Below are 23,934 nucleotides of genomic sequence, written 5' to 3'. Positions count from 1 at the left end.
AAAAACCCTCTAGCGGAACCCACGCTCGCATAAAGAAACAGAACTTTGCTTCCCGGGATAGGGAGAACCTTGGCGCCTCGAGATGAGCCGAAACTCGGGTTGAGCAATCCCGGGTCGCTAGGGAACCTCTTCTCCCAGTCCTACGCAGCGGGGGCGCGGCGGGGGCGGGACTACAAGTCCCAGGCTGCTCAGCGCGCCGCGGCCCTGCGGAGGGCGCGGCGCGGGGAGGTGGGCGCTGCGGCGGCGGCCCGGAGGCGCGGGGCGCGGGCGCCGTCTGCGGGGTATGCCGGGGGCCGGGGCACGCGCGGAGGAGGGCGGTGGTGGTGGCGGCGAGGAAACGGTGCCGGTAACCGGCTCGGAGGCCGGGGCGGTGGCGGGGCGGGAACCCTCGCGGCTGTGCGGCTACCTGCAGAAGCTCTCGGGCAAGGGCCCGCTGCGCGGCTACCGCAGCCGCTGGTTCGTGTTTGACTCGCGTCGCTGCTACCTCTACTACTTCAAGAGCCCGCAGGACGCACTACCGCTCGGCCACCTGGACATCGCCGACGCCTGCTTCAGCTACCAGGGCCGCGATGAGGCTGCGGAGCCCGGAGCCGAGCCGCCCACGCACTTCCAGGTGCACAGCGCTGGTGCAGTCACGGTGCTCAAGGTGGGACAATCGCGCCCCGGTGCCCACTCGTGTCCCGCCTGCAGATTTCCCTCTCCACCTTCCTTCCTTGCCCCAATGGCCTCCTCCTATCCTGCCCAAGCCTCCCTTCGCCTCTGTCCACTCTGATTCCTTCCTCATTCTTATCTTTTGCTCTTTACCTGTGCTTAAACGTTGAGGCTGGGGCAGGCTTGGGGGATTATTCAGTCTGGTCTTTGACACTTTGACCCTTTATCTCCCTCTATACCCTCCCTCGGTTCCTTCCCGTGTCCAGCCACCCCATCCAGTGGATGCTCTGGGTGTCCCTCCCACAGTTGTAGGCTTCCATCTTTCACCTCTGCCTTTACAACTCTGCCTGTGACCTTGGTCATGCCCTTTGCGCTTTAGCTGCCTGCTCTGTAAAGTGGGAACAGCAGTAATAGCGGTCTCATAGGGGTTCTGGGATTAAGTGATTTCCACTCTAAAGTGCTCTGTGAATGTTAGTGCTCTAGCCAAAGGCAAGTGGTGGCAGGGCCCCCAGAGATCATTTACCACAGCCCCTCCAGAGAGGTCGGGGATGCCCCAGCCCTGCTCACTCTGGCAATGCCTCTTGCTCCTTATTTTGGCAGGGAAAGGTGGAAGGGGTTGCTTCAGCTTATGGGGGGGTCTTTCTTAGGCTTCACAGAGATTGAGCATTAGAGGCTTGATAATAGTCACCAGTCCTGGGGCAGCTTTCCCTGTTGCTGGGAGTTCTAGAGACCAGGACCTTAATATCTACTAGGGATTGCCCTGATGAGAGCACCCAGGGTTTGGGCCCTGGCCTAGAGCTGGGCGCCCCCCCCCCCATTTTAGCCCATGCTCCCTGCTTGATTCCCTGAGTCTCCACCCTCTCTCTTTCTGGCTTCTCTTCCGTATTGCAAGCTGGGCTTTCTCCAGAGCAACAGGGCTGGGCTTGAAGCAGCAGCTCTCTCGAAGCTGGCCAAGTGGAGAGCAGAGTGGCCTGGTGAGTGAGCACGCAACTGTCCCTGAGATCTGCAGAGCGTGCAGCAGCTGGAGCTGCTCCCTGGAGCCATTTCTCGTCTACTCAGCAGGGTCTGATCCCCAGGGTCTCGTGGGCCCCTCTCTCCACTCTCTGAGTAGGTGCATAAATGTTTCTCTAAAGGAAGCCAGGCAGGCCTGCAGTTCAGCTTGAGGTAACTTAGTGTCTGTGTGAACTTGGGACTCACTCCAGAGTGTCCACAGGGACTTTTGTCAGAAGCCAGCGCTTGTCCTCTGTGTACATTGTGGACACTGGTGAATTTCCGGTGGAATTGTTTGCCAAGAAAGAAAACTGAGCTTCCTGTTTCAGATTTTCTCAGATAACTTTAGAATCCTCTCCCCACCAGCTCTTTCATTTTGAAAACATCCAAATAATGGCAGTATCTGCATACGTGCAGTTCCAGTGCCTAATGTTAGGAGTACGGCTTTAGACCTGGATGGATTTGAACTTGCAGCCTGAGTCATCCATCATGTGTGTTGGACACATTTGATCCCTCTCTATCTACTTTCTGCTTTGATCTAATGTGAATTTTACTTTGCTCTTGAGTGGCTGTGGGGGCTCTAGAAAACATGGAAAGAGGCTGGTACATTGTAAGCCCTGCCTGGCAGACATATAGAACATGCGGCACTATCTTTAATCAACCCTGTGATGTAGTCATTCTATTCATATAATGGCATGTTCTGGGTGGTAACTGCAGAGGAATTAGAATTGTGTGTGACACTATGTGTGCCTGTCGCAAACATTAAACTGAGCAAGAAATAAAAAGTTTCAAGAATGATACCTTTTATGTGACGATTAAGTTGGTAGGAAGTATTACATCCCAGGAGGATCTATGCTGTGCTCCGCAGGGAGTTGGGAAGCTACTTCAAAGTGACAAGCCCTGGCTTCAGGGTGGTAGATAACTGATAGGAAGAGGATTGTGGAAGGGGATGGATATCCTGGGGCGTCTACTTCTGTTTTGCAGTGTTCTTCAACTTAGCCTAGGTCATAGCTATACCAGGGTTTGTTCTGTTGTTCTGCTTACCTTTTTGTAGCCCTGACTGACCTTAAACTCACAGAGATTCAGCTGCCTCTGCCTCCTGGAAGCTGAGATTAAGGGTATGCACCACGACACCCAGCTCAGAGTTAAACCATTTGTTTGTTTGTTTGTTTGTTTGTTTTGCGTGTGTGATTGTATGGATTGTGCCTGGTTTCTTGCAGGGACCTGAAGAGGATATGTGAAAACTGGAGTTACTTATGGGTGTGAACTGCCATGTGGGTGCTGGGAATCAGGGTCCTCTGTAAGAGTAAGTGCCCATAAGTGATTAGCCATCTCTTTGACCTCTGAGACTCTTGTTTTGCATTTTTTAAAAAGGTGGGGGAAGGGTACACCTTTACATGAGTTACTGACCCACCTGATTCTCATTCAGAATTTCACAAACTTCATGAATTTTCATGCATTTTTTTAAACTTATTTTTATTTTATGCCTACATTTATGTAAGTGTGTCATGTGTGTGCTGTGCCCATGGAGACCTGAAGAATTAATCAGATCTCCTGGAAGCAGAGTTACAGTTGGGAAGCACCACATAGTTGCTGGGAACTGAACCCAGGTCCTCTTGCAAGAGCAGCAAGTGCTTTTAACTACTGAGCCATTTCTCCAGCCCTTGGGCAAGACAGTTTTGTATATGTAAAATTAGAGAACAGAGACAGGATGTCTGAGTGTTGGCTTGATAGAAATGGTGGGGATGGAAAAGGGAAGGCTTTCCAAAGGAAAAGATCCACTGAGATGTAGGGTTTCAGAATCAGGGTGTTTTGTGTTTTAGGTTAAGAGGCTGGGAAGGTGGCTCAGTTGGATAAAGTGTTTGCTTGGAGGGAAGAGGACCTGAATTTGATCCCCAGCACCCAAGCAAAAGCTGGGCATGGTATTAACATACCTATAAGTCTGCCAAGCCCTTATAGGTATTAACATACCTATAAGTCTGCCCTGGGGCTCTCAGACTAGCCAGTCTAGTCATCTAGTGAGCTCCAGGCTCATTGATCTCCAGCCTACACTTTGTGTGTGTGTGTGTGTGTGTGTGTGTGTTTACATGTGCACATATACACACACAAGAGCACAGTAACCTCTTTGTGGTGGGAGACTGGAAAGTAGCTGTCATCTTCTTCCCACGAGATCTGATTCCCATGAGCATGGATGCTTCCCCTCGAGAGCTGCCCGCAGGGGAGACCCTGGCTTCCAAAGAGCTGGAGAGGATTTGTTTCTGCTTCAATTCAGGTATAACTGTGCAGATGCCATTTCTTCTGAAAAGGAATGGGTTAAAAAGAGGAGAGAATCGGTGATTCACTTATTATATTATCATGTGTTTCTTATTTTAAGTGTCTTTCAGTCTTCTCGGGAGACTTGACAAAGACTGTGGCTTTGTCAGGGGTTTTTCAGAATGCCTTCCTGCTTAAGTCTTAATGAAAGCTGATACTGGAATTTCTTGGTAAACTCCTCAGTTCTTAAAGTCAGGGATCTGGTCCAGAGCCCTATTTTACAGATGAGGGGAAAGAGGCCCAAGAAGGGGCTGCGATTTGCCTGAGATCACAAGGCTAGACTCAGACTATCTAAGAGCAGAGTCTCTGGAAACAGGGAGTTTCCCAGTTGCGTTATCTGTTTTGGCAAATCTCTCTCTCCAGACTCTGGTACTGTTTGTTTGGGATTAGGTAAGGTGTAGGGGCCTTTTCCCCTTCGCTGCATTTCGGTCAGCCCTTTTATGTCCGGGAACATTGTCCTGCCTGATTTTACTAGGATGGATGTACATTACTTTGAGTAGACATTGGAAACGGCTGCAAAGGCCTGGAGGAGGCAGATGCTTCCTGTGCAGTGTATACCATGTGCTGCTGGAGGCTTCTTTCCCAACTTCCCTGGGACCAGAGGCATGGAGTTATTTCTGGATTGAGCTGGTACTTGGGGATAAGAAAGCATGTGACTGAATGTGGGTAAAGTTTGGATGACCCGTGCTCCGCAGTTCTTGGAGCAAGATGCATCATCAGACTGGCCACAAATGAATTCCCCTCCCCCTCCCCCTCTTGGAGGCACGTGGTACTCACATGAACATGTGTGTTGTCTGTTGGTTTCCAAATCACACGTAACTGAACAACTATGCATCCCTATTCTTAACCCTGTTTTGTGGGGAAAGGCCCATTCCCTCGTGTCAAACGGCTCTCAGCTTAACGACAAAACATTTGTTAGTGTGGATAATGATAGTGTGCACGACACAGAATAGATGTGGTAAACCAGCCTTCCTTGGTGAATGGCTCTGCTAAGCTGTTCTGCACTAAGGCTTCTGTGTAGGGTCTTGAAGCATTATTTAAATCTTAAGTTGTGGGAACCTGGCTTTTCATAGATTTGTTATGGTTTCTCAGGCAGTCAGTTCCTTACAGGCAAGTATACCTGCTCAAGTTCCTGATAGAGTTGCTTCCTACCCCAAGGCCTCTCACATACTCCTTGTCCTGGGGAGTCTCTACTGTGTGGTGCCCAGTCTAGCTCTCTGAGAACTTCGCAGAACTCTACCTGGCATAAAATAGGTGTGCTGTAGACTGAGTGAATAGTCACTGCCTTTCTCAAAGTTTCTGTCTTGAAGACCTGACTCAAGAGTGTCATGGATTTGGAAGGTGGGATCTGCGTGAATGAGAATAAGCTCCATAAAAACAGATTCCAGAGAGAGGTCATAGCATAAACGTTCCCCTCCTCAAATATTTAGTGAAAACTCGTTGTGTGTTAGAACCAGGTACTGCCAGATCTCAGATTCACCGGCCCTTGGCCAGCATCTTGATTTTGGATGCCTTGGCATTCAGAACTGTGAAGAATAAATTTTTGTTTAAGCCACTCAGTCTATGACACTATTGTCATCGTCGTCGTCATCCTTGGTATGTGTGGTGTATATGTGTGAATGGCACATGCGTGTGAGTGATTTTGTGTGGTGTATATGTGAATGGCACATGCATGTGAGTGATTATGTGTGGTGTATATGTGAATGGCACATGCATGTGAGTGATTATGTGTGGTGTATACGTGTGAATGGCACGTGAGTGTGAGTGATTATGTATAGTACATATGTGTGAATGGCACGTGCATGTGATTACGCAAGCAGCAGGCAGAGGATATTGAGCATCTTCCTTTGTTGCAGTCTGCCTGTTCCCTTGAGAGGGTTGCTCACTGAAGCCAGCCAGTAAGTTTGTAGGATGTCCCTTTTTGTGCCACCCCATCCTACCCCAGCATGCATGCGTGTGCACACATAGGTTGCAGACATACATCCGTGCCCACTTTTTTATGTAGGTGCTGAGAATTGCACAGCACACACTGAGCCATCTCTGCAGCCTCAGTGTATAATATTTTTTTTTGGTACCTACATTAAGACAAGGAACCCAAGCAGACCTTCATTAAATGAAAGAATAGGAAGTCATCACCAGTAAGCATGATTTTAGTATGACCTCTGACCCTTTAGAAGTGACCATCTAGAGCTCTCAAATGTATAGATGTTATTCAAACAACAACAACAAAACATTTTGCCACCTCATGAAAGTGGCTGCCATCAGTAAATGACCAGTACATTTCACAAGCATCAGGAAGCCAAAAGAAGGTTTTTGATTCAGCCTTCCCCAGAGGAGAGAGTTTACTGTGTAGTGCGAAGCGGCGGGACTGCGTCCCGCCACCCGGCCACCGGCTAGCTTTACACCCGAAATAATTACATGGAAACTGTATTCTTTTAAAACACTGCCTGGCCCATAGTTTCAGCCTCTTATTGGCTAATTCTCACATCTTCCTTTAACCCATATTTAGTAATGTGTGTAGCACCACAAGGTATGGCTTACCAGGAGAGATCTTAACCTGCGTCCATCTCGGAGAGGAGAAGCATGGAGACTCACTATGGCGACTGCCTGAAGCGTCTCCCCCACTCTACTTCCTTCTTCCCACAATTCTGTTCTGTCTACTCCACCTACCTAATTTTCTGTCTCTTAAAGGGCCAAGGCAGTTTTCTTTATTAATTAACCAATGAAAGAAACATAGACAGATAACTCTCCTCCATCATTACTGTCTATCCTGTATGTGGGAGTTTGTGGAGTGCTTCTTAATCGTGGTTTGTACTCTAAGGACCCTGTTCCAGCAGGGACACTTTTTTATGGAATGGGCCATATCATAAATACTGAGGTGGCACTGGCCATGCCATCTCTGTCACTACTGTATTCTGCTGTAGTAGTCCAAAAAGAATCATTCACTGGATATAGCTGGGTTCCCAAATTTGAATTTCATATAATCTTATGTCACAAAAGGCTTCTATTCTGATTTTTCCCAACCATTTAAAATGTTAAGCTTGTTGCTCTTACGCAATACAAAAATAAACAGCAGCTGGTCCTTGGGTAGGAGGACGTAGGTAGTACAGGGCCATACTAAGACCCAGCCATGTCTCCTTAACTTGAACCTGTACAGTGGTCCTTGGGTTTGTGGCAGGGTTTTGATCTTTGTGTCTAAGAGCCGAAGAAGTCAGTGAATAAGGAGAAACCAGCTGGTTGTCTTAATCCATTTGGACAGCTGAAACAGCATCTATAGACTGCACAGCTTATAAATACCAGAAATGTATTCTCATGATTCTAGAGGCTGGGAAATCAAATCCAAGGTATCAGCAGATGTAGTCTGCTGAGAACTCACTCTGTTTTGCAGACAGTGCCTTCTGCCTGGACCTCACTGGCAGAGTTTACTAACCATCCCCCCTACATTATTTCAAAACAATCCCACTTAACTCACCTTACTCCCTCGTGCTTTAAGTTGAGATAGGGTTTCATGTAGCCCAGGCTGCTCCTGTGTCGCCCTCTTCCAAGTGGTAGCGTCAGGGGTTATGAACATCTGCTTAGACTGAACATCAGGCTTCACGCTTGCAAGGTAAGCACGAGCTCAGCCAACTAAGCCCTGTTTGTCTCTTACTGAAGGGGGAATTCAATTCTTCAAAGACTGCTTGATGGATCTGAGTGGAGAGGGGAAGGCAGGACAGTACTGGGAGCAGGGAAATGTGTGATGTATGAGGATTCCGTTCCCATGAGAAAGCACATTCTTGGTTCCTTCAGAATGGGTGTACTATTTCCAGCATGGAGCTTCCCTTGAAGGAATTCTTTATTCCAGAAAGGTAGGCATGAGTCCTTGCCCACAGGCACAACAACAGCAAAGGCCAAAGTATTTCTTGAGTGCCTGAGAGGCAGCTGAAGTTGGAAATGGAGCCAGGCACATCCTAGTCCTTGGGGGCCATTTGGTGACCCTCATGATATGCAGTAGTCCACTTGTGCCTGTGAAATGGCCTTCTCTTTTGAAGCGCAGTCTTCTGATTCCTTCTTCTGCCACAATCTGTAAACATGTGTGGAGCCTGGAGATACAGGGTGTGAGGAAGGGTATTTCTGGATAATAAGGTAGCCTTGTGTCAACACCCAAATACCTCTCAAGCCAGAAAGATGACAGTACTATCAACCAAAGCCTGTCTGTTTCTCTTCTGTTGCCAATAGCCTGATGGGACCTTTTCTGATGATTTAAAGTTGCTATAGTCTGACTTTGCAACAAGCCTTGTTGCAAAAGGGGAGAGTACAATAGATCAGGCATTAGGAAACCTGTGTTCTAGGTTCAGTTCAATTTGTTCTTTATTCCCCAGGATCATTGGAGGAAAGGCAGTTTTCCTCCTGCTGGATAAGTGAGTTTCTCTGACAACTGCCAGCCATAGGATGCTTGGACTTCAGTTGTTTTGTTGTTGGGGAATACAACCTAGGATAAGGAATCTGTTAAGAGCTTGGACCCTGGAGTCAGGCCTCTGGGTGAATTCCCACCTCACCTGCTTGCTGCGTGCTGCTGAGCAAGATAGCGATGGTTCCTACTTCATAAACTGTCATTGAAGGTCAGATAAGTTAACTTTGGGAAGTGTTTGGACAGGACCTGGGGCATTACTGTCATTATTATAAAATAAAGTGTTAAGTGCATGAATGGATAAAGGAAATGTGTCACAGACTGGGGAGCGGGGGTTGTTCAGTCATAAAGAATTAAATTATGTCATTTGTAGGAAAACAGGTTAAGGTAGAGAATACCATGCCAAGTGTTGCATGTTCTCTTTCCTGTGGAATCCAGAATGAAAAGATTGTGTGTGTGTGTGTGTGTGTGTGTGTGTGTGGCTGTGTGTATGTGTAGATGTGTGTCTGAGAGAGAGATGCATATGAAACATGGAAGTAGAAAAGGAACTGCTTGGGAAGAGGAAGGGAATCGGGGAGGGGGACAAAAAGGAGTAGGATGATGGGAATACATGTTCTACATGTAGGAAATGTCATAATAAAGCCCATTGTTTTTATAGAAAATGTAATTTTTAAGTAGATAAATGCAGAGTTGGAGGTATCTCCACAACGCCCTCAAGTATCTTTGTATTGTCATGGCTAGGAGTGCTGCCACCTGTTACGATGGCTTTGGAGCACCTGTTCTGCCCTGGCCTCCAAATTTCCCCTCCCGGGACAGTCCTGAAGGCCACCTTCACTAACTGGGTCTTTCACATTGTTTTCCTTCTGTGTACACTGCCAATTCATTTCCCCTTCCAAGATAACTGTTTTCTGAGAAACAGAGGGGGCGCTGTGGTGGTTCGCATGAGCACGTCCCCCATAGGCTCATATATTTGAATGCTTGATCCCCAGTTGATGGAACTGTTTGGAAAGGTTGAGGACATGTGGCCTTGTTGGAGGAGGTGTGTAACTGGGGGTGAGCTTTGGGGTTTCAAAAGCCTATGCCATTCCCAGTTAGCTCTCTCTGCATCGTGATTGTTAACGCAACACGTAAGCTCTCAATTACTGCTCCAGTGCATTGCCTGCCTGCCTGCCTGCCTGCCTGCCTGCCTGCCTGCCTGCCTGCCTGCATGCTCCCCTCCATCATGGTCATGGACTCTACTGCCTTCTGGAACCCTGAGCCCTAAATTAAATGCTTTCTTTTTTAAGTTGCTTTAGTCTTGATATTTTGTTACAGTAATTATAAAATAGAAAATTAACTAAGACAAGCACCAAGTGTACTTAGTACTGATTCCCACCTGGCCAAGGATCTGAGGGGAAGATAGGTCTCTTGGTTGAAGGATTTAATGATCAGCCACTGGTTGCGACCTCCTTGTCTCTAGTCAGCAGAATGTAAATGGTAACTCTCTTCCTCCAGAAAGGAGAGAAAAGGACCCTGCTGTTGTAGAAATTATTTTCAGACTTGGAGAGGGAAAGAGATTTGATTAAGAATTTGGGGTTCTGCTATCCAGAGACATCGGAGTGGGATCTTCCCTAAATCCTCATAGGCCAGGGCTCTGCTGAGTTTGCTTTGCTTTCTTAGCCTACACTATAGTATGAGAATGGGGAGTTGAGAATTGGCAATACATTTCGCCAGTTTTCTGTAAATCCCCTCTATCAAAGGTACTCAGTTTAGCTACTGTCCTGGGACTGGTATGTATAAGGCCATCAGAGGGCAAGAAGCTGAGAGGGCCCCGGGGAGACCACAGTGTTTGTGACCTAATTATAAGCACAAGAAACTCGGGGTGGACTGGAGAGTCAGATGGTTTTCCCCTGACCATATCAGATCCTCTCCTAGTCTTAGAAACACCTATACTGAGTCCTGCAGGAGTACAAGAGGTTCCTGCGTAGTTATCACTGTTTCTAATGTTTTTTAGGGGTGCCAGGCACCCTGTAGATGATGTCCAGGCTATGTTTGCTAAAGGACTGCACCGAGCCCTCAGCTTCTTCTGTAGAGAGTGGGTATGGGTGTGATGGTAGGCAATGTGCTCTTACTTCATGGCAAACGGAAGGTTTGCAGTGGTCATTTATTTAGCAAATGTTCTCGTATACATTATCATGTTCTAAGCATTGTGCACCACTTTTAAATATATTTATGTGTATGACTATTTTGCCTGCATTTATGTATGTGCACCACGTGTGTGCCTGCCAAGGCCAGAAAGAGAGTACCAGATCCCCTAGAATTAGAGGTTCAGTTGGTTGTGAGCTGTCATGTGGGTACTGGGAATTGAACTCAAGCCCTCTGGAAGAGCAGCCTGTACTCTTAACCACTGAGCCATCTCTCTAGGCCCAGTGTTGTGCATCTTGATGCAAATATATCAGTGAGAACTTTCTGTTGATATAAGAAAATATAGTGTTAGAGTTTTAAAAGTAATTTGCACCTGTTACGATCCAAGAATTGCAAGAATGTTGGAAAGAGGCCTTATTTGTCTGTGTATGCCAGTTCTGGGAGGTAAATACCAAATGTCTGCATGGAGCTCTGGCATTTCTCCATCGTAGATGAGGGGGAATCCCTGGGGTCTGCCGGTGTCTGTCTCCCAGCACCGGGGTTGCAGGCGTACATGTCACAGCTGGCTTTGTCCTTGTGTTCTAGGAGCTAAACTTGAATCCTTGTGCTTGCACAGCACGCGCTTACCTAACACTGAGCCATTTCCCCAGCCTATGTCTAATTTCATCAAGAAAAATCTCTGGAGAAGATGAGCAACCAGGGGAATTCGGCTCTGCTATAATTGCAGAGCTACTCAAAGACTTAGAACCTCTTGGGTCTGCAAGAATGTCCCTAGGAAGAGGAGAGATTGTAGAAATGTCCCCAGGAAAACGAGAATCTGCACTTTTTAATGGGTTTTCACCCTGCATTTTGGTCAACTTTGCTAGGATTGTGTGGAGAAATGAAACTAGGGGAAAGAGGTTTTGGGAGGTGGATCTGTTGGCCGCTTCTTCCTCTGCTGTCTCAGGCCAGTCCACTGGGAAGAGCAGCCTTTCTTCCAGCAGACTGCCCCAACCTAGCCCTGTGGCTGAGTGTCCCCTGGCTAGAGGAGAGCAGGCCAGTCTTATCAGGATGTTGATCTTGGATTAAAGGAATTACTTCTAGGCAGCCAGCCCAGTTTTAGTTCCCTTTCCAGCTCCCCGTTTTCAGGAAGACTGCTTATAGGGGAGATGACCTGACTTTTTAAATGTGACTGCAGCAGCCACTTACCCAGCTGGCCTTGTAGGGCAAGGCCATGATGGGTATCCAGCTGGAGTCGACCATCACCTCTGGCCCGGGGGCCTGTTACTGGAGTGTGATCAGGGCACTGTCGTTTAAATTAATGGCTCTGTGATCTGGAGGAGCTCATTTTTTGTTGGTGGTGTTCTGCCCATTACCCCAAAGTCAGAACTAGAAAGGCCCCCAGAGATCAACCTGACTTTCCCCTGCATATAACACATTGAAGAAGTTGATTCCCACTCTTAGGCTTAGAACTAAAATCATCTCCAAACACATGGTCAGGCTGTTAGATAATACTTGTTCCGTGTGTCTGTTCATGTTCATTATTACAAAAGCATCTTATGCTGTCATGGCTTTACATAGACACACAATTGTACATGTAACTATTTTATGTTGGGCATAATTTGAAGACTTTTTTTGAGAGGGGTGTGGTTTCAAGACAGGGTTTCTCTGTGTGACAGCCCTAGCTGTCCTGGAACTAGCTCTGTAGAACAGGCTGTCCTCGAACTCACAGAGATCTGCCTACATCTGCTTCCCAAGTGCTAGGATTAAAGGCATGAAGTTAAAGACATTTAATTGCATGAAATTTGAACATGGACAGCATAGATTATAAATTTCCAGTAGGAGCTGAGCAAACAGAAACAATGGTGTCTCCGTCCTCATTCCTCTCAGGGCCTTCATTGTAAAGTACTCACCCAAGGAAGCCCACCTTTGGCCATGGAGTTCCCTTCAATAGGGAACTTGATTGCTCACCCAGCCCTCACATGGGTGCTGTTTCAGACTAGTAAGACTTTTCCTGTCCTTTGAAGAAATGTGGCTTCTTCAGAACAGTGGTTCTGGAAGTGGCTGCGTAGGGGAAGACTGGGCACTCTCAGAGTGCAGTGGTGGAGTTCCTGCCCTGGAGATGCTACCATGCTCAGTGGGCCGGTGTGGGCTTCAAGAGCCTACATTTCCAGTGGGCATCCCTGCCCTTCCTCTCCCCTCTGCTCTCTGGGTCATGAGTGACCGTTCTTGTTGGTTCTGTTTGATGGTGGCCATGATGCATGCGTAGAGGTCACAGGAAAACTTTGGAGAGTCGGTACTCTCCTACTGTGCGAGTTCCGGGGATGGATCTCAGGTCGCCCACTCTCTGACGGTAGAACAGAAATAACAGAACTGTGTGGGTGGAAACCCGTGGGGTGTGAGCCCTTTACTCTCGGGTTCACACTCTGTGGTTCGTAGCCGCAATTAACTTGCATTCTGGGTTTCTATGCTCTAGGAGGAGGCAGTGTTGGTGCAGAGCTGTCTGTCTGGCAGGCCCCTGACTGAGGCCAGAGTTCTTATTTGTCCTGGTCCTTGCTGACTTCGCAGTGGCAGAGCCATTGGAGTGTAGCTCTCTGGTCACTTGAAGACCTCCAGTGCTCCCATTCTCTAAAACAGAAAACATTTAGCAGACTTTGCCATTTCCTGAGAGGAAGAGCAGGCCCAGAGAGTGGCCTTGTCGTCCTTGCCTGCATCCTGATGAACCTTGTCTGTGTGGTCAGTCTAGGCTGAGAGACTGCTGTTCCCTCAGTCCCTCATAGGCCGGTCGTGTCTGCTGCTCCCGTGCCTTTGTACTTTCTCGATCTTCTCTGATCTGCTCACGGGCCTATTCAATGTCCATCACCAGCAGCTGGCCTCTCCTTCTCACAGCAGGGTCCCACTGCAGCCCAGGCTGGCCTGAAACCCATTGTGTAGTCCACATTGGCCTCAGACTCCCAGCAGTTTGGCCGAATGTTGGGGTGACTGGTATAGGCCTCTACACCTGGCTGCCATCTGTTGTGGAATTAAGAAGTGGCTTTTTCGCTCAGGATTTTTTTTTTGTAAAATATGGAATACCGCACAGATTGACTTAGTCATCCTTTCACGGGTCCATACTAATCTTCTGTGTCCGTCCAGTTTCAGTAAATGTGCTGCCCAAGCGAGCACACGGCTTTGCTTTTAAAAGTGAACTGCTCAGGTGCTAGGGATATAGCAGCACTCACCAGTGCTAGAGATGGCAGTGCTCACCAGCTGGCCACCCACCAGGTGAGAAGCACAGGAACTATCCAGCCCTCATGAAGGAATTGGGTTGGAGTTCAGGTGGTATTTTCATAGGATATATGAAAATGCCAATTTTAATTAGCAGTTTAAAGACTCAATGAATGAGAATTTACCGTGTTCCCTAGTTGCATGGAGTTTGAAATTGCACTCTGAGGAGCAGGAGGTCCTTGGCCTCTCACTTGGGCTCAAATAGAAGATTTCAAAAATCTTCCAGGGGAAAAACACACATTTTTCCATTAGTATGAAGTATAATCCTTTGAGATTGTCTCTAGACTCATGCATGATTTTGAAATGCTCCAAAGGAAAATTGGAAACTAGAGTTTGTTAGATTTGGGTTGTAGTCTGCCCTCCACCTGAACTTTGTTTCATATCATCAGACTAGTACAGTTTTTATTGCTTATGGGCAAAGTACCTTAGACATTCCTTAGAAATAAGTATATCCTTTCTTTCTTAAATTTAAGAATTGAGCTGGGTGATGGTGGCACACCCTTTAATCCCAACACTCCAGAGGTAGAAGCAGGCAGATTCCTCTGAGTTCAAGGTCAGCCTGATCTACAAAGCCAGTTCCAGGACAGTCAGAGCTGTTACACAGAGAAACCCTATCTCAAAAAGCTGAAGATAGATAGATAGATAGATAGATAGATAGATAGATAGATAGATAGATAGATAAACAACTTTTAAGAACTGTGGGTAAAACCTGTGTGGTTTATGCAGCTTCTTATGGGGTATGCAAACTTAACCCATCTGTATGTGTGTTATCCTGTCTGTGGGCTCCTGTGTTACTGTTGGTTTTGCTGTTATGGTTTATAAATATGGTGGGACTTGACACCCCCCAACCAGGAAGGAAGCCAGGGTCCAATCTCTTAAGTAGATCCAAAGCCATCATCACATATAGCACATTGGAGAAAGGAATAGTGACTGCAGGATGTGGATGGCCTCATAGATGAATGTCTCTGGAGGTGTTAGGTGGGGGGGGGGGTAGTGCAGCAGAACTGGCCTTGTTCTTGCTCTGTTGTGTGAGAGGAAGGTCGTGGTCCTGTGGAGGGTGGCACTGTGGGCCCTATACTCAGCCAGATGACTTGGCATTTCAAAACATTTAAAGGTTTTAGACATGGGGTGGGTATAACTTCATTGACTAGGGGTCAGAAGAGGATTTGGAAAGCAAAGACTAGGGATAGCTGTCCAGTCAGAGGGCCTGCTGCAGAGGCCTGGATAGAATGAGTTTGAGAGCTTGGTCAGGGCATCAGTCCAAGAACAGCAGACCTGGCTGGCCTGCTCTGCCTAGAAGCTGCTGTATCTTCTCTGTGTCTGTTTAAATGTGGCCTCATGATTGCTTACTGCTTCCCATTTCTTCCAATTTTATTTTTAAACCTTTGTTTACTTTATCTTATGAGTATGAGTATTTTGCCTGCTTGTATATCTGTGTACCACATACATGCCTGGTGCCCTCAGATGTCAGAAGAGGTTGCTGGATTCCCTGGAGCTGGAGTTATGAATGACTTTGTGCTGCCATGTGGGTGCTGGGAATCGAACTCATGTCTTGTATAAGAACAACGAGCACTCTTAACGACATCCCTGCTGCTTTTTATTTCTAAACACTGTCCTTAGAGCAGAGTTGGTGTGAACATCCAGTGACGGCGCATTATGGTTGATAGTCCTGCTCTCTCACTCTTAGGGGACCATACTGGTGCCTCAGAATTGAAGCCCTGGGCACTGATGAGTGTGCGCATGCATGGCCTCTGGTTTGCCCCTGACACCAGCACCCTCGTGGGGTTTAAGATTGATCTGCAGTGTTATGTGAGGTCATCAGCCTTTCAGCATTCGGGAAAAGCCATAGAGGAACTTCTGTTTCCTGCTGAGGTACTGAGAAAGGCGTTTGTCTTGGGCATTACTCTAGACCTCCTCCAGGGGTGGGGCATGCAGACTTGACCATGAAGCTGGCTGGGAGAGCTAGGTAAGCACAATGCCTTAGAAACTGAGTATAGCACCTGTCAACTGAGACCACCAGCCTGGAGCAGTGTCCTGGTGTGACGTCCATTTCCCGAAGGCCATCCAAGGCTTGGGTAAATAAGGTGCTTGCCTCACCCAGCTATCAGGTGGAAGACCAGAGATGTGAGTTCAGGTGCTTAGGCTCCATGTGTAGGCAGATGATTCTGTTCGAGAATATTGTGAGGGTTAAATGACTGTATGGACAAAAGTTCAGTGCCTAATAATTGTTTGACGGGGGTCACATTACTAGCATGCACATATGGCTGCTTGGAGAGCCTATTCTTCATTTCAGTTTTTTAAAGAAAAATAATGATATATTTGTGGGTAGAAAAATGTTGAGAAATAAGTACATCAAGGTTTTGGGAGGTATCATTTCCAGTGATGTGGTGATGTTCTATTTTCTTTGTTTCCCAAATTCTTCATGGGAGTTATGTGTGTGTTTTAATTCTTACTTGGCATTAAAGTCTAAATTTGGGTGCAGAGAAATGGCTTAGTGGCTAAGAGCACTTGTTGCTTTCACAGAGAACTGGGTTTGGTTCCCAGCACACACACGGCAGCTCATAACCATGTAACTTCAGTTCCAGGGGATCTGACTCCTTCTTCTGACCTTCACGGGTACCAGGCACATGCAACACAAAATACATCTTAAAAAAAACTGAAGTCTAAAATGTCCTTTTAGGCTAAGCACTTGGGAGGCAGAGGTAAGTGGATCTCTAAGTTTGAGTACAGGCTGGCCTATGTGGAGAGTTTTGGGACTGCTAGGGCTACACAGTGAGACCCTGTCCCAAGGAGGGGGGATTAAAATGTACTTTTATTAAAATATAGAAGAACGAGGTCTTTTCTAGGTCCTGCCATGCAGATTCCCCGCAAAGCTGTGATAACCCTAGACTCCACATCTAGATTCCAGGCTCAGACTTGGAAGATCTTCAGGCTACTTCACGGTTTCTCATTGCTTTTCATTTTATTTTAGTATTTTTAGTCACATAAACATTTTCTTTGCTTGCTTACAGTGTAGCTTTAGAAAGACTTTCTGTTCCAAGAAAACAGAAATGTGAGGACATTTCTTCCATGTTGCTAGGGGGACTCAACCCTGTAACTGTCAGCCTGGAGCCGGCCCCCTAGAGTTGTTGCAGGGGAGAAGCAGCTAGTGGCTTGTCATTTGAAATGTCCTTCTAGCTGTCATTTCAGGGCTCAGTCCTAAAGGACTGGCGTGTTTTTCTTAGGCCCTGCACCACAGTTCCCATCTAGTTTTTTGTTTTGTTTTGTTTTTTCCCGACCATAGAATGAAGGGTGTCTCAGTTATATAGCTGGATTTTCTTTTAATTTTTAAGACTGTTTTATTTAGAAAGTCAACAATCTGAGAAGACAGTGGATTAACATGCTAAAAAAAAATCTGTCTTTTGTCTTACCTCCAACCAACTGAGCATTTCATGTTGGCTGTGATAAACATGTGCCTCGTTATTTGCTGGGTTGAAGAAAATATTTGCCTTCCGAGTGACTTGGCAACAGGAATCAAGGGGTCTCCTTAAGGCCTGTGTCCCTTGCTGACTGCTAGGGTGTGGTCCTTGTCAATCTCTAATGCACATGCCATTGTCCCCTTTTCATGTTTGGCAGTGCTTGGGATCAATTCCTAGGAATGGGATCATGGGTCAAAGAAGTATTATGGTTTCTAAATGTACTGAGTGAGTGTGAGTATGTGTGTATGGGGGGGGGGGCAGAGAAACAGACATTGGCACCACATCTTCAAGGGTGTATATGTGTGTGTATTCATACAGAGGCCAATATTGGCTGTTGTTCTTGGGTACTTTCCACCTTTTCTTTTTGTTTGCTTGTTTGGTTGGTTTTGTAGGTGTGTGTGTGTGTGTGTGTGTGTGTGTGTGTGTGTGCGTGTATGTGTTGGTTTTTGACACCAGGTTTCTCCTTGGCCTGAAGTAGGGTAGACTGGCAAGCCTCAGGGATCTCTTTGCTCTGCCTCCCCCGCACTGGGATTACAAACATGCTGCCCTGTTGCCCTGCTGCTGCTGCTGCTGCTGCTGCTGCTGCTGCTGCTTCCCCCTTTTTCTTTTCCTTCCTCTCTTTTGTAATGTGAATTCTGGGGATCAAACTCAGGCCGTCATACTTAAAAAGCAAGTACTTTCCCAAAGAGCCGGTTCCCCAGCCCCTGTACTGAGTTTTGACAGATGAACATTCTGGACTGAAGGGCTGGAGTTTCAGGGAGTGAACAACTGAGGCAGTCATAATGGAGACAGTGCTAGTTGGTGAAGCCCAGCTCTCTGGCTTTGCTGCCAAGTCACCACCAAGCTCCCCAGTAATGTTTCCTGCTGTGGCGGGCCCTTAAAAGGTCTTCCAAAAAGGTTTGCAGTTACAGTTATAAAAGTCTAAGACAGGCAAAAGGACCAATAAGTTTCTGTTTCATACAACATATATTGTATCTGGACTGCCAACATGTAAAATGGCCAGTAAATTCTTTTGAAACTTCCCTTTTTGTTTTAATTTAAAAGGAAATTCCTGATGAAACCAACAACCTTGGGGTTAAATAACTTGATGTACTATTATTTTGAGCACTGCATTGGAAACCAGCTAGGCTGGAGAGAGAGAGCAGTCCTCGGGGTCCAAGAGAAGAAAGGGCCAGGGCCTGACTCATCCATGAGTGAGTGGGCTCCTGGATGGCCTAGGCACAGCTGGAGCATCACAAGGCACTTGGTAGGCAGCTGTCAAGAGCAGTTCCTCCATGACGAAATGCCAGGCTCTGTTCTCAGAACGGGAATTTTCTATCACAGCTCTTAGAGGCATTAGTTGGCTCTCATGTGAGGATTGCGCCCACACAGTCCTTGTCTGCCTTGTCTCTCACATCACATCTACTCTGGTTGTCTTCTTGATCACTCTGTTTTGTTTATTGAGGCAGGATGTCTCACTGAGCCCTGAACTCACAGATTCCAGCTAGTCTGGCGAGCCAGCCTTCTCTGGCAAAGGATTCTGTCTCTCTGCCTCTCCAAGTGCTGGGATTACAGCAGCTGCCACGCTCTTTACATGGATTTTACATGGGTTCTAGAGACCCAAACCCTGGTCCTCTTGCTTACACAGCACGGCCTTTTCCCCTGAACCATCTCCTGGCCCTGATTTCTATATTTCTTTTAAAAAGTCAGCAAACCCTTGATAATCACTGCCTCAAGGTAGTTTTGATGCCTGATTGGCCAGATTTCTGCAACCTGATAATATGCCAAACACAAAGGAATGTAAAGGCCTTTTGCCCCAGTACTTCAGTGAGAGATGACTGGTGTGTTTCTGATTGTTCCTAGTTAGATTTACTCTTCAGAGACTGAAGAAAAGGTTTTCTTGAGGAAAAGCAGATTTCCCATGGGGATACTAAAGACATCTGATGTGGGAGGGTTTTCTATCTATTTATCTGTTGCTTTCATTGGTTAATTAATAAAGAAAACTGCTTGGCCTGATAGGTCAGAACATAGGTAGGCAGGGAAGACAGAACAGAATGCTGGGAGGAAGAAGGCAGTGAGACAGTAGCCATGAAGCCAGCCACCAGGTCAGACATGCTGAATCTTTCCCGGTAAGCCACTACCACCTTGTGGTGCTACACAGATTAATAGAAATGGGTTAAGCAAGATATGAGAGTTAGCCAGTAAGAGGCTAGAGTATTTAAATGAACACAATTTGTGTGTTGTTATTTCGGGTGTAAAGCTAGCCGTGTAGGATCCGGGCAGGATGAAAAGCAGGCCTGCTCGCCTCACTATAGACATCAGTGAAGGGTCTCTATCAGCAGGTGTACCCAAGTGTGCTGAGCAACTAGTGCATCTAAGGCCAGATCCAGTCACAATAAGAGTGCAGGCTAGAGGAGGGAAGTCAGGCAGGTGTCTGTCCTGTCCTTGACTTGAGGTACTTCCCTGTCCTGGGTCTCTCCAGGGCCAGGGTAGTCATAGAGGGGTGGGCAATCAGGAAGCAGTAGGAGGGCTGGGTCACTCTCCATATAACCCTGTCTTAGTTAGGGTTTCTGTTGCTGTGAAGAGACTCCATGACCATGGCAACTCTTTAAAAGGAAAGCATTTAATGGATGGCTTACAGTTCAGCGGTTTAGTCCATTAACATCATGGCAGGAAGCAAGGCAGCATGCAGGCAGACATGGTGCTGGAGAAGGAGCGAAGGGTTCTTACTTCTTGACAAGCAGTCAACAGGAAGTCATCTCAGACTCTGAGCATGGCTTAAGCTTATCTGAGACCTCAAAGCCCACTTCTGTAGGGATATACAACCTCCAACAAAGCCATACCTCCTATAGTGTCATTCCCTTATGGAGGCCAATTGTGTTCAAACTACCGCAACCCCTAAGTCATGCCTGTCGGTTGGAGTGACATGGGGTCTTAGAGCTGACACTGTGCTTGCCTCACTGTGCAACCTCGGCAAGTCTCATCCCTTCTAGATCCTGAGGGGAAAGGACTAGGGGGCTTCAGGCTCTGACTCTGGCCACAGTTCAGTCTCATAGTAGCTGACTTGCTCCATGGCTCCTTTCTGTCTCCCATAAAGATGCTTGTGTTTTCTTGGTTTTGTCCCATGGTCAGGCCCAGCCCTCACCATCCAGCCTGCAACCAGCCTGACACTCAGACCCTAGGCTCTGCCTCAACTGGTGTCAGCTCTGGTCTGATGAATTGATTTCCTTCTCCTCCCCAAGATTATTCTCTAGCACACACACACCCATTTCACCAGCAATGTGTTGACTAATGTTGCCATTGCTTCTGCTGAGTTCCATATTCCACCTCTCTAGGAAGTGTTGGTGGATGTTTCTTGCCTATTGGCACTACCAAGTAACCACACTGAGGCACAATATTACTTATAAATGCTCAGCCAATAGCTCAGGCTTATTACTAATTCTTACAACTTAAATTAACCCATTTCTATTTAACTATGTCCTGCCCTAAGGCTCATGTCTTTATTTCTCCAGCATGTCTTCCTTACTCTTTATCTTTCTGGCGACTCATTCTCTGATGCCACCCTTCTTCATCCCAGCATCCTTAGTTTGGTTATCCCATCTATACTTCCTGTCTGGTTGCTGGCCAGACAGTTCTTTATTAACCAGTGAGAGTAATACATAGGCACAGTGTACAGAAGGATTATTCCACAGCAAGGAACTCTGTGAGTGAATGAGTAAGAAATGAATGAGTGAAGAATGAGTGAGTGACCGAGTTGGTGGCCTGGCCTGGCCCATACCGAGCTGCCTCCCCTGTCTGCTACCTCTGCTGCCCTACCTGTAGGCTTTTGCAGATGCCCCTCCACCTGGTGTCCCTTCTTTTCCCTTGTCCTTCAGGATGATGTAAGTATTCCCTTTGAGACTAAGTTTCTAGGGCACCTCTGGCTTTGTTGTTCGTTTGTTCAGTCACCTAGTACGTCTCCTGCTCTCTACCTGACACTGCAGTAGATGCTGCAGAAACTGACATCTTAGAGTTTGGGTGAACTGGAGAAGAGAGGCAGTAGGCTGCTGCTGGGCTGGCTAGTAGTCTGTGTGCATCAAACTAGAAAGACAATTCCCCTGCTGGACTGGCCAGTGGGAAAGCTTGTGGTGCATTTTATTGATTGATGATTAATGTGAGAGGCTCCAGCCCTCTGTGGACAGTCCATCCCTAGGGTGGTGGTCCAGAGTTCTTTAAGAAAGCTGGGTGAGCAAGCCAGTAAGCAGTACCCCTCCATGGCCTCTGCTTCATCCCTGCCTCTAGGTTTCTGCCCTGTCTTTCTTTAGTGATGGGCTATGATCAGAAAATGTAAGCTGAAAGTTCTTTCCTCCCACATTGCCTTAGGTCATGGTATTTTATCACAATAGTCAGAACTCTTTAAAGCAAGTATTCCGAAGCTCTCAAGCCCTCAGGTGATCTGTCCTAATCTTTGACTTTCTTTCCCCTCACATTACATTGCTACTTGCCTAGAGGTCCTTCTGCAGAGCTGTTGCCTGGGCCCTTTTTCATAGCACTCAACCTCTTGTGAAAACAATGATTTGTTTTCTTCCCAATGGGCCAGGTCCCAATAGCTAACAGGTACTCAGTAAAAGCTGTTGAATGAGTGGATGAATTGAGTGCTTGGCTGATAGCTGAAAGCATTTTCCATAAATCTCAGAGATCTGTACACACGGTTTTCTTTACCTTGGGCCAGGTGTGCAGATGTTAGCACGGAAGAGCCCAGACTGGAGTCTTAGTGCCCAGATTGGTCGAGATAGCAGCAGTTTGGCATTTAGACCTGTTATGTGCTGTCAGGCATGCATTCCCTGTGTCCGAAGTTTGCACACCATGTTGTATGCCAGCAAAGTTCCCACCATGGTGGCATAGCATTTTTATTCTTGCAGGAGGTCAGCCTGGAGCTTTGTGACCAACATTGTCTATTTGCAGTGGCTCATAGTTTGGGTCCCTTGTACCTTGGTTCATTATATGTGCACATATATATGTGTAATATATAGTATATTCACGTCTGTGGTGTATGTGGGTCACATGCTTGTACATGTACCAGAGAAGGACTATCACACTCCAACCGATTCACTTGAGAAGACAGGTCTCTTTCTGAACTAGACTAGTAGCCAGCAAGCCCTCCTGGTTTCCTGTCCCTACTGTCATGCCACTAGGGTTACAGGCAGTTATAAATGACTATTCCTGGCTTTTTACATGGGTTCTAGAGTTTTGAACTCAGGTCCTCATGTTAATGAAGTAAGAACTTTTACCCACTGATCCATCCCCTCAGCTCTTTTTATTTTTCTTTTTTTTTAAGGTACTTATGTTACAGAATGAAATCCATTCTATGGGTATATAGTTCTATGGGTTTGGATCAGAGCATAGAATCATGACTACCATAATGGTTATAATAGGGATAATTCCATCATCCCTGTTTCTCTGGTTTTGCTTTTTTTTTTTTTGTCAATTCTCGTTTCACCCTCAAGTCTAGAAACCCCACATCTGGGGTTTGCTTATGTCCTTGTGAGTTTTCCCTTTTTGATTGTTTGGAGACATATGTTACCTTTGTGATGTGGCTTCTTTCACTTATCAGTATGTTTATGATACTCATATGTTTTCTGAGTCCACAGTTTGTTCCTTTTGTTGTGTGGATATGCCACAGTCTGTTTGTCCATCCACCAGATGGTGTATATTTTGGCTTGCTGACAGTTTTTAGCAGCTGTGAATAAAGCTCATACAAGCTTTTGTGTGAGCGTAGTTCTTACTCCTGGACATGGATGAGAAGTGAGGCGGTAGTGTTACCCGATGACTGTATGTGTGACTTCATAAGGAACTGTGTGTGTCCACCACAGTTTATGAAAATTGTAGTTGTAGTATACCTTTGTCAGTACACCATACTACAAATAAAACATTACATTCTAAACTGAGTACAGTGGGCATACCTGTAATTTCAGAATTTAGGAGACTAAGGCACTGTGGTCATAGTAAGTTCAAGACCAGCCTGGGCTACATAGGGAGCCCTGTTTCAAAAACTGAGTAAGTGACTAACACCCATCTTAATGTATGTAACATCTGGTTTACAAGGTGTAATTTTCTCTTTATACACCCAAATTATGGCAAGTTAACAGAGTTAACTTGTTGTTTGGCAAACACACCATCTGTAAGTATACCGTCCATACTTATACTTAAATTGGGTTTCTTGAGGTGAATTTTTAGCAAATAGGTTTAGAGTAAAAGAACAGGGGCTTGCCCATCCTTCCCAAAAATCTTGGAGGAAAGTGTTATAGCTCATCATTCTCTAATCTTAGACTTAAAAACGGTTTCTGATCCATTAGGCTAAAATCTTTCATTAGAATTGCTGTTTGCTCACATCAGTCACGAAGCAAGAGATGCTCATCTGTGACTGAATCTTCCTCTGTCTGTCTGTCTGTCTTTCTGTCTGTCTGTCTGTATCTGTGTATCTAGAGTGCTATTGTGCATCTGTGAATTCTTGATGCATGTGAGAGCGCACTGTGCAGTGGTGCAATGTGGAAGTCAGAGAACAAATTATGGGAATTGCTTCTCTCTTCCCACTTTATGTGGGTTCAGACTCAGGGCTCCAGGCAAAACAGTAGTAGAAGGTTCCTCTCTAGGGCCTGTGCCTGCCTCTGCCAGAGGCTCTTGACTAGGTTTATAGTACTAGGTATGGCTTCCCTCTTATGCAGCAGGCCTCAAATCCTAACAAAAAGTGTTTGGTTACTGTCTTAGTTAGAGTTTCTATTGCAGTGAAGAGACACCATGACC

General features: G+C 46.5%; 1 protein-coding gene and 1 non-coding gene across 3 annotated transcripts in view; one reads left to right on the top strand and one right to left on the bottom strand.

The window, feature by feature from the left end:
- The first annotated feature begins 247 nt into the window (after nt 1-247).
- Nucleotides 248-23,934, top strand: part of Tbc1d2b (TBC1 domain family member 2B) — a 69,395-nt gene continuing 45,708 nt past the window's right edge. The window contains exon 1 of one of the 2 annotated variants that reach the window (XM_038321624.1): nt 248-646. In XM_038321624.1, coding sequence (XP_038177552.1) covers nt 284-646 — 363 coding nt within the window. In that variant the 5' untranslated portion in view covers nt 248-283. Of the gene's footprint in view, nt 647-1,542; nt 1,626-23,934 lie in introns of those variants that run through there. The other variant, XM_038321625.1, reaches the window with a different exon arrangement.
- On the bottom strand, nt 13,508-13,612 carry LOC119810894. Its single transcript, XR_005284835.1, has one exon. It is a non-coding gene; the product is annotated as a U6 spliceosomal RNA (small nuclear RNA).

The sequence above is a fragment of the Arvicola amphibius genome, chromosome 3, assembly GCF_903992535.2.
Source record: "Arvicola amphibius chromosome 3, mArvAmp1.2, whole genome shotgun sequence".
Lineage (NCBI taxonomy): Eukaryota > Metazoa > Chordata > Mammalia > Rodentia > Cricetidae > Arvicola > Arvicola amphibius.
The sequence above is the reverse complement of the archived record's forward strand: the minus strand, read 5'-3'. Positions and strand labels throughout refer to the sequence as shown.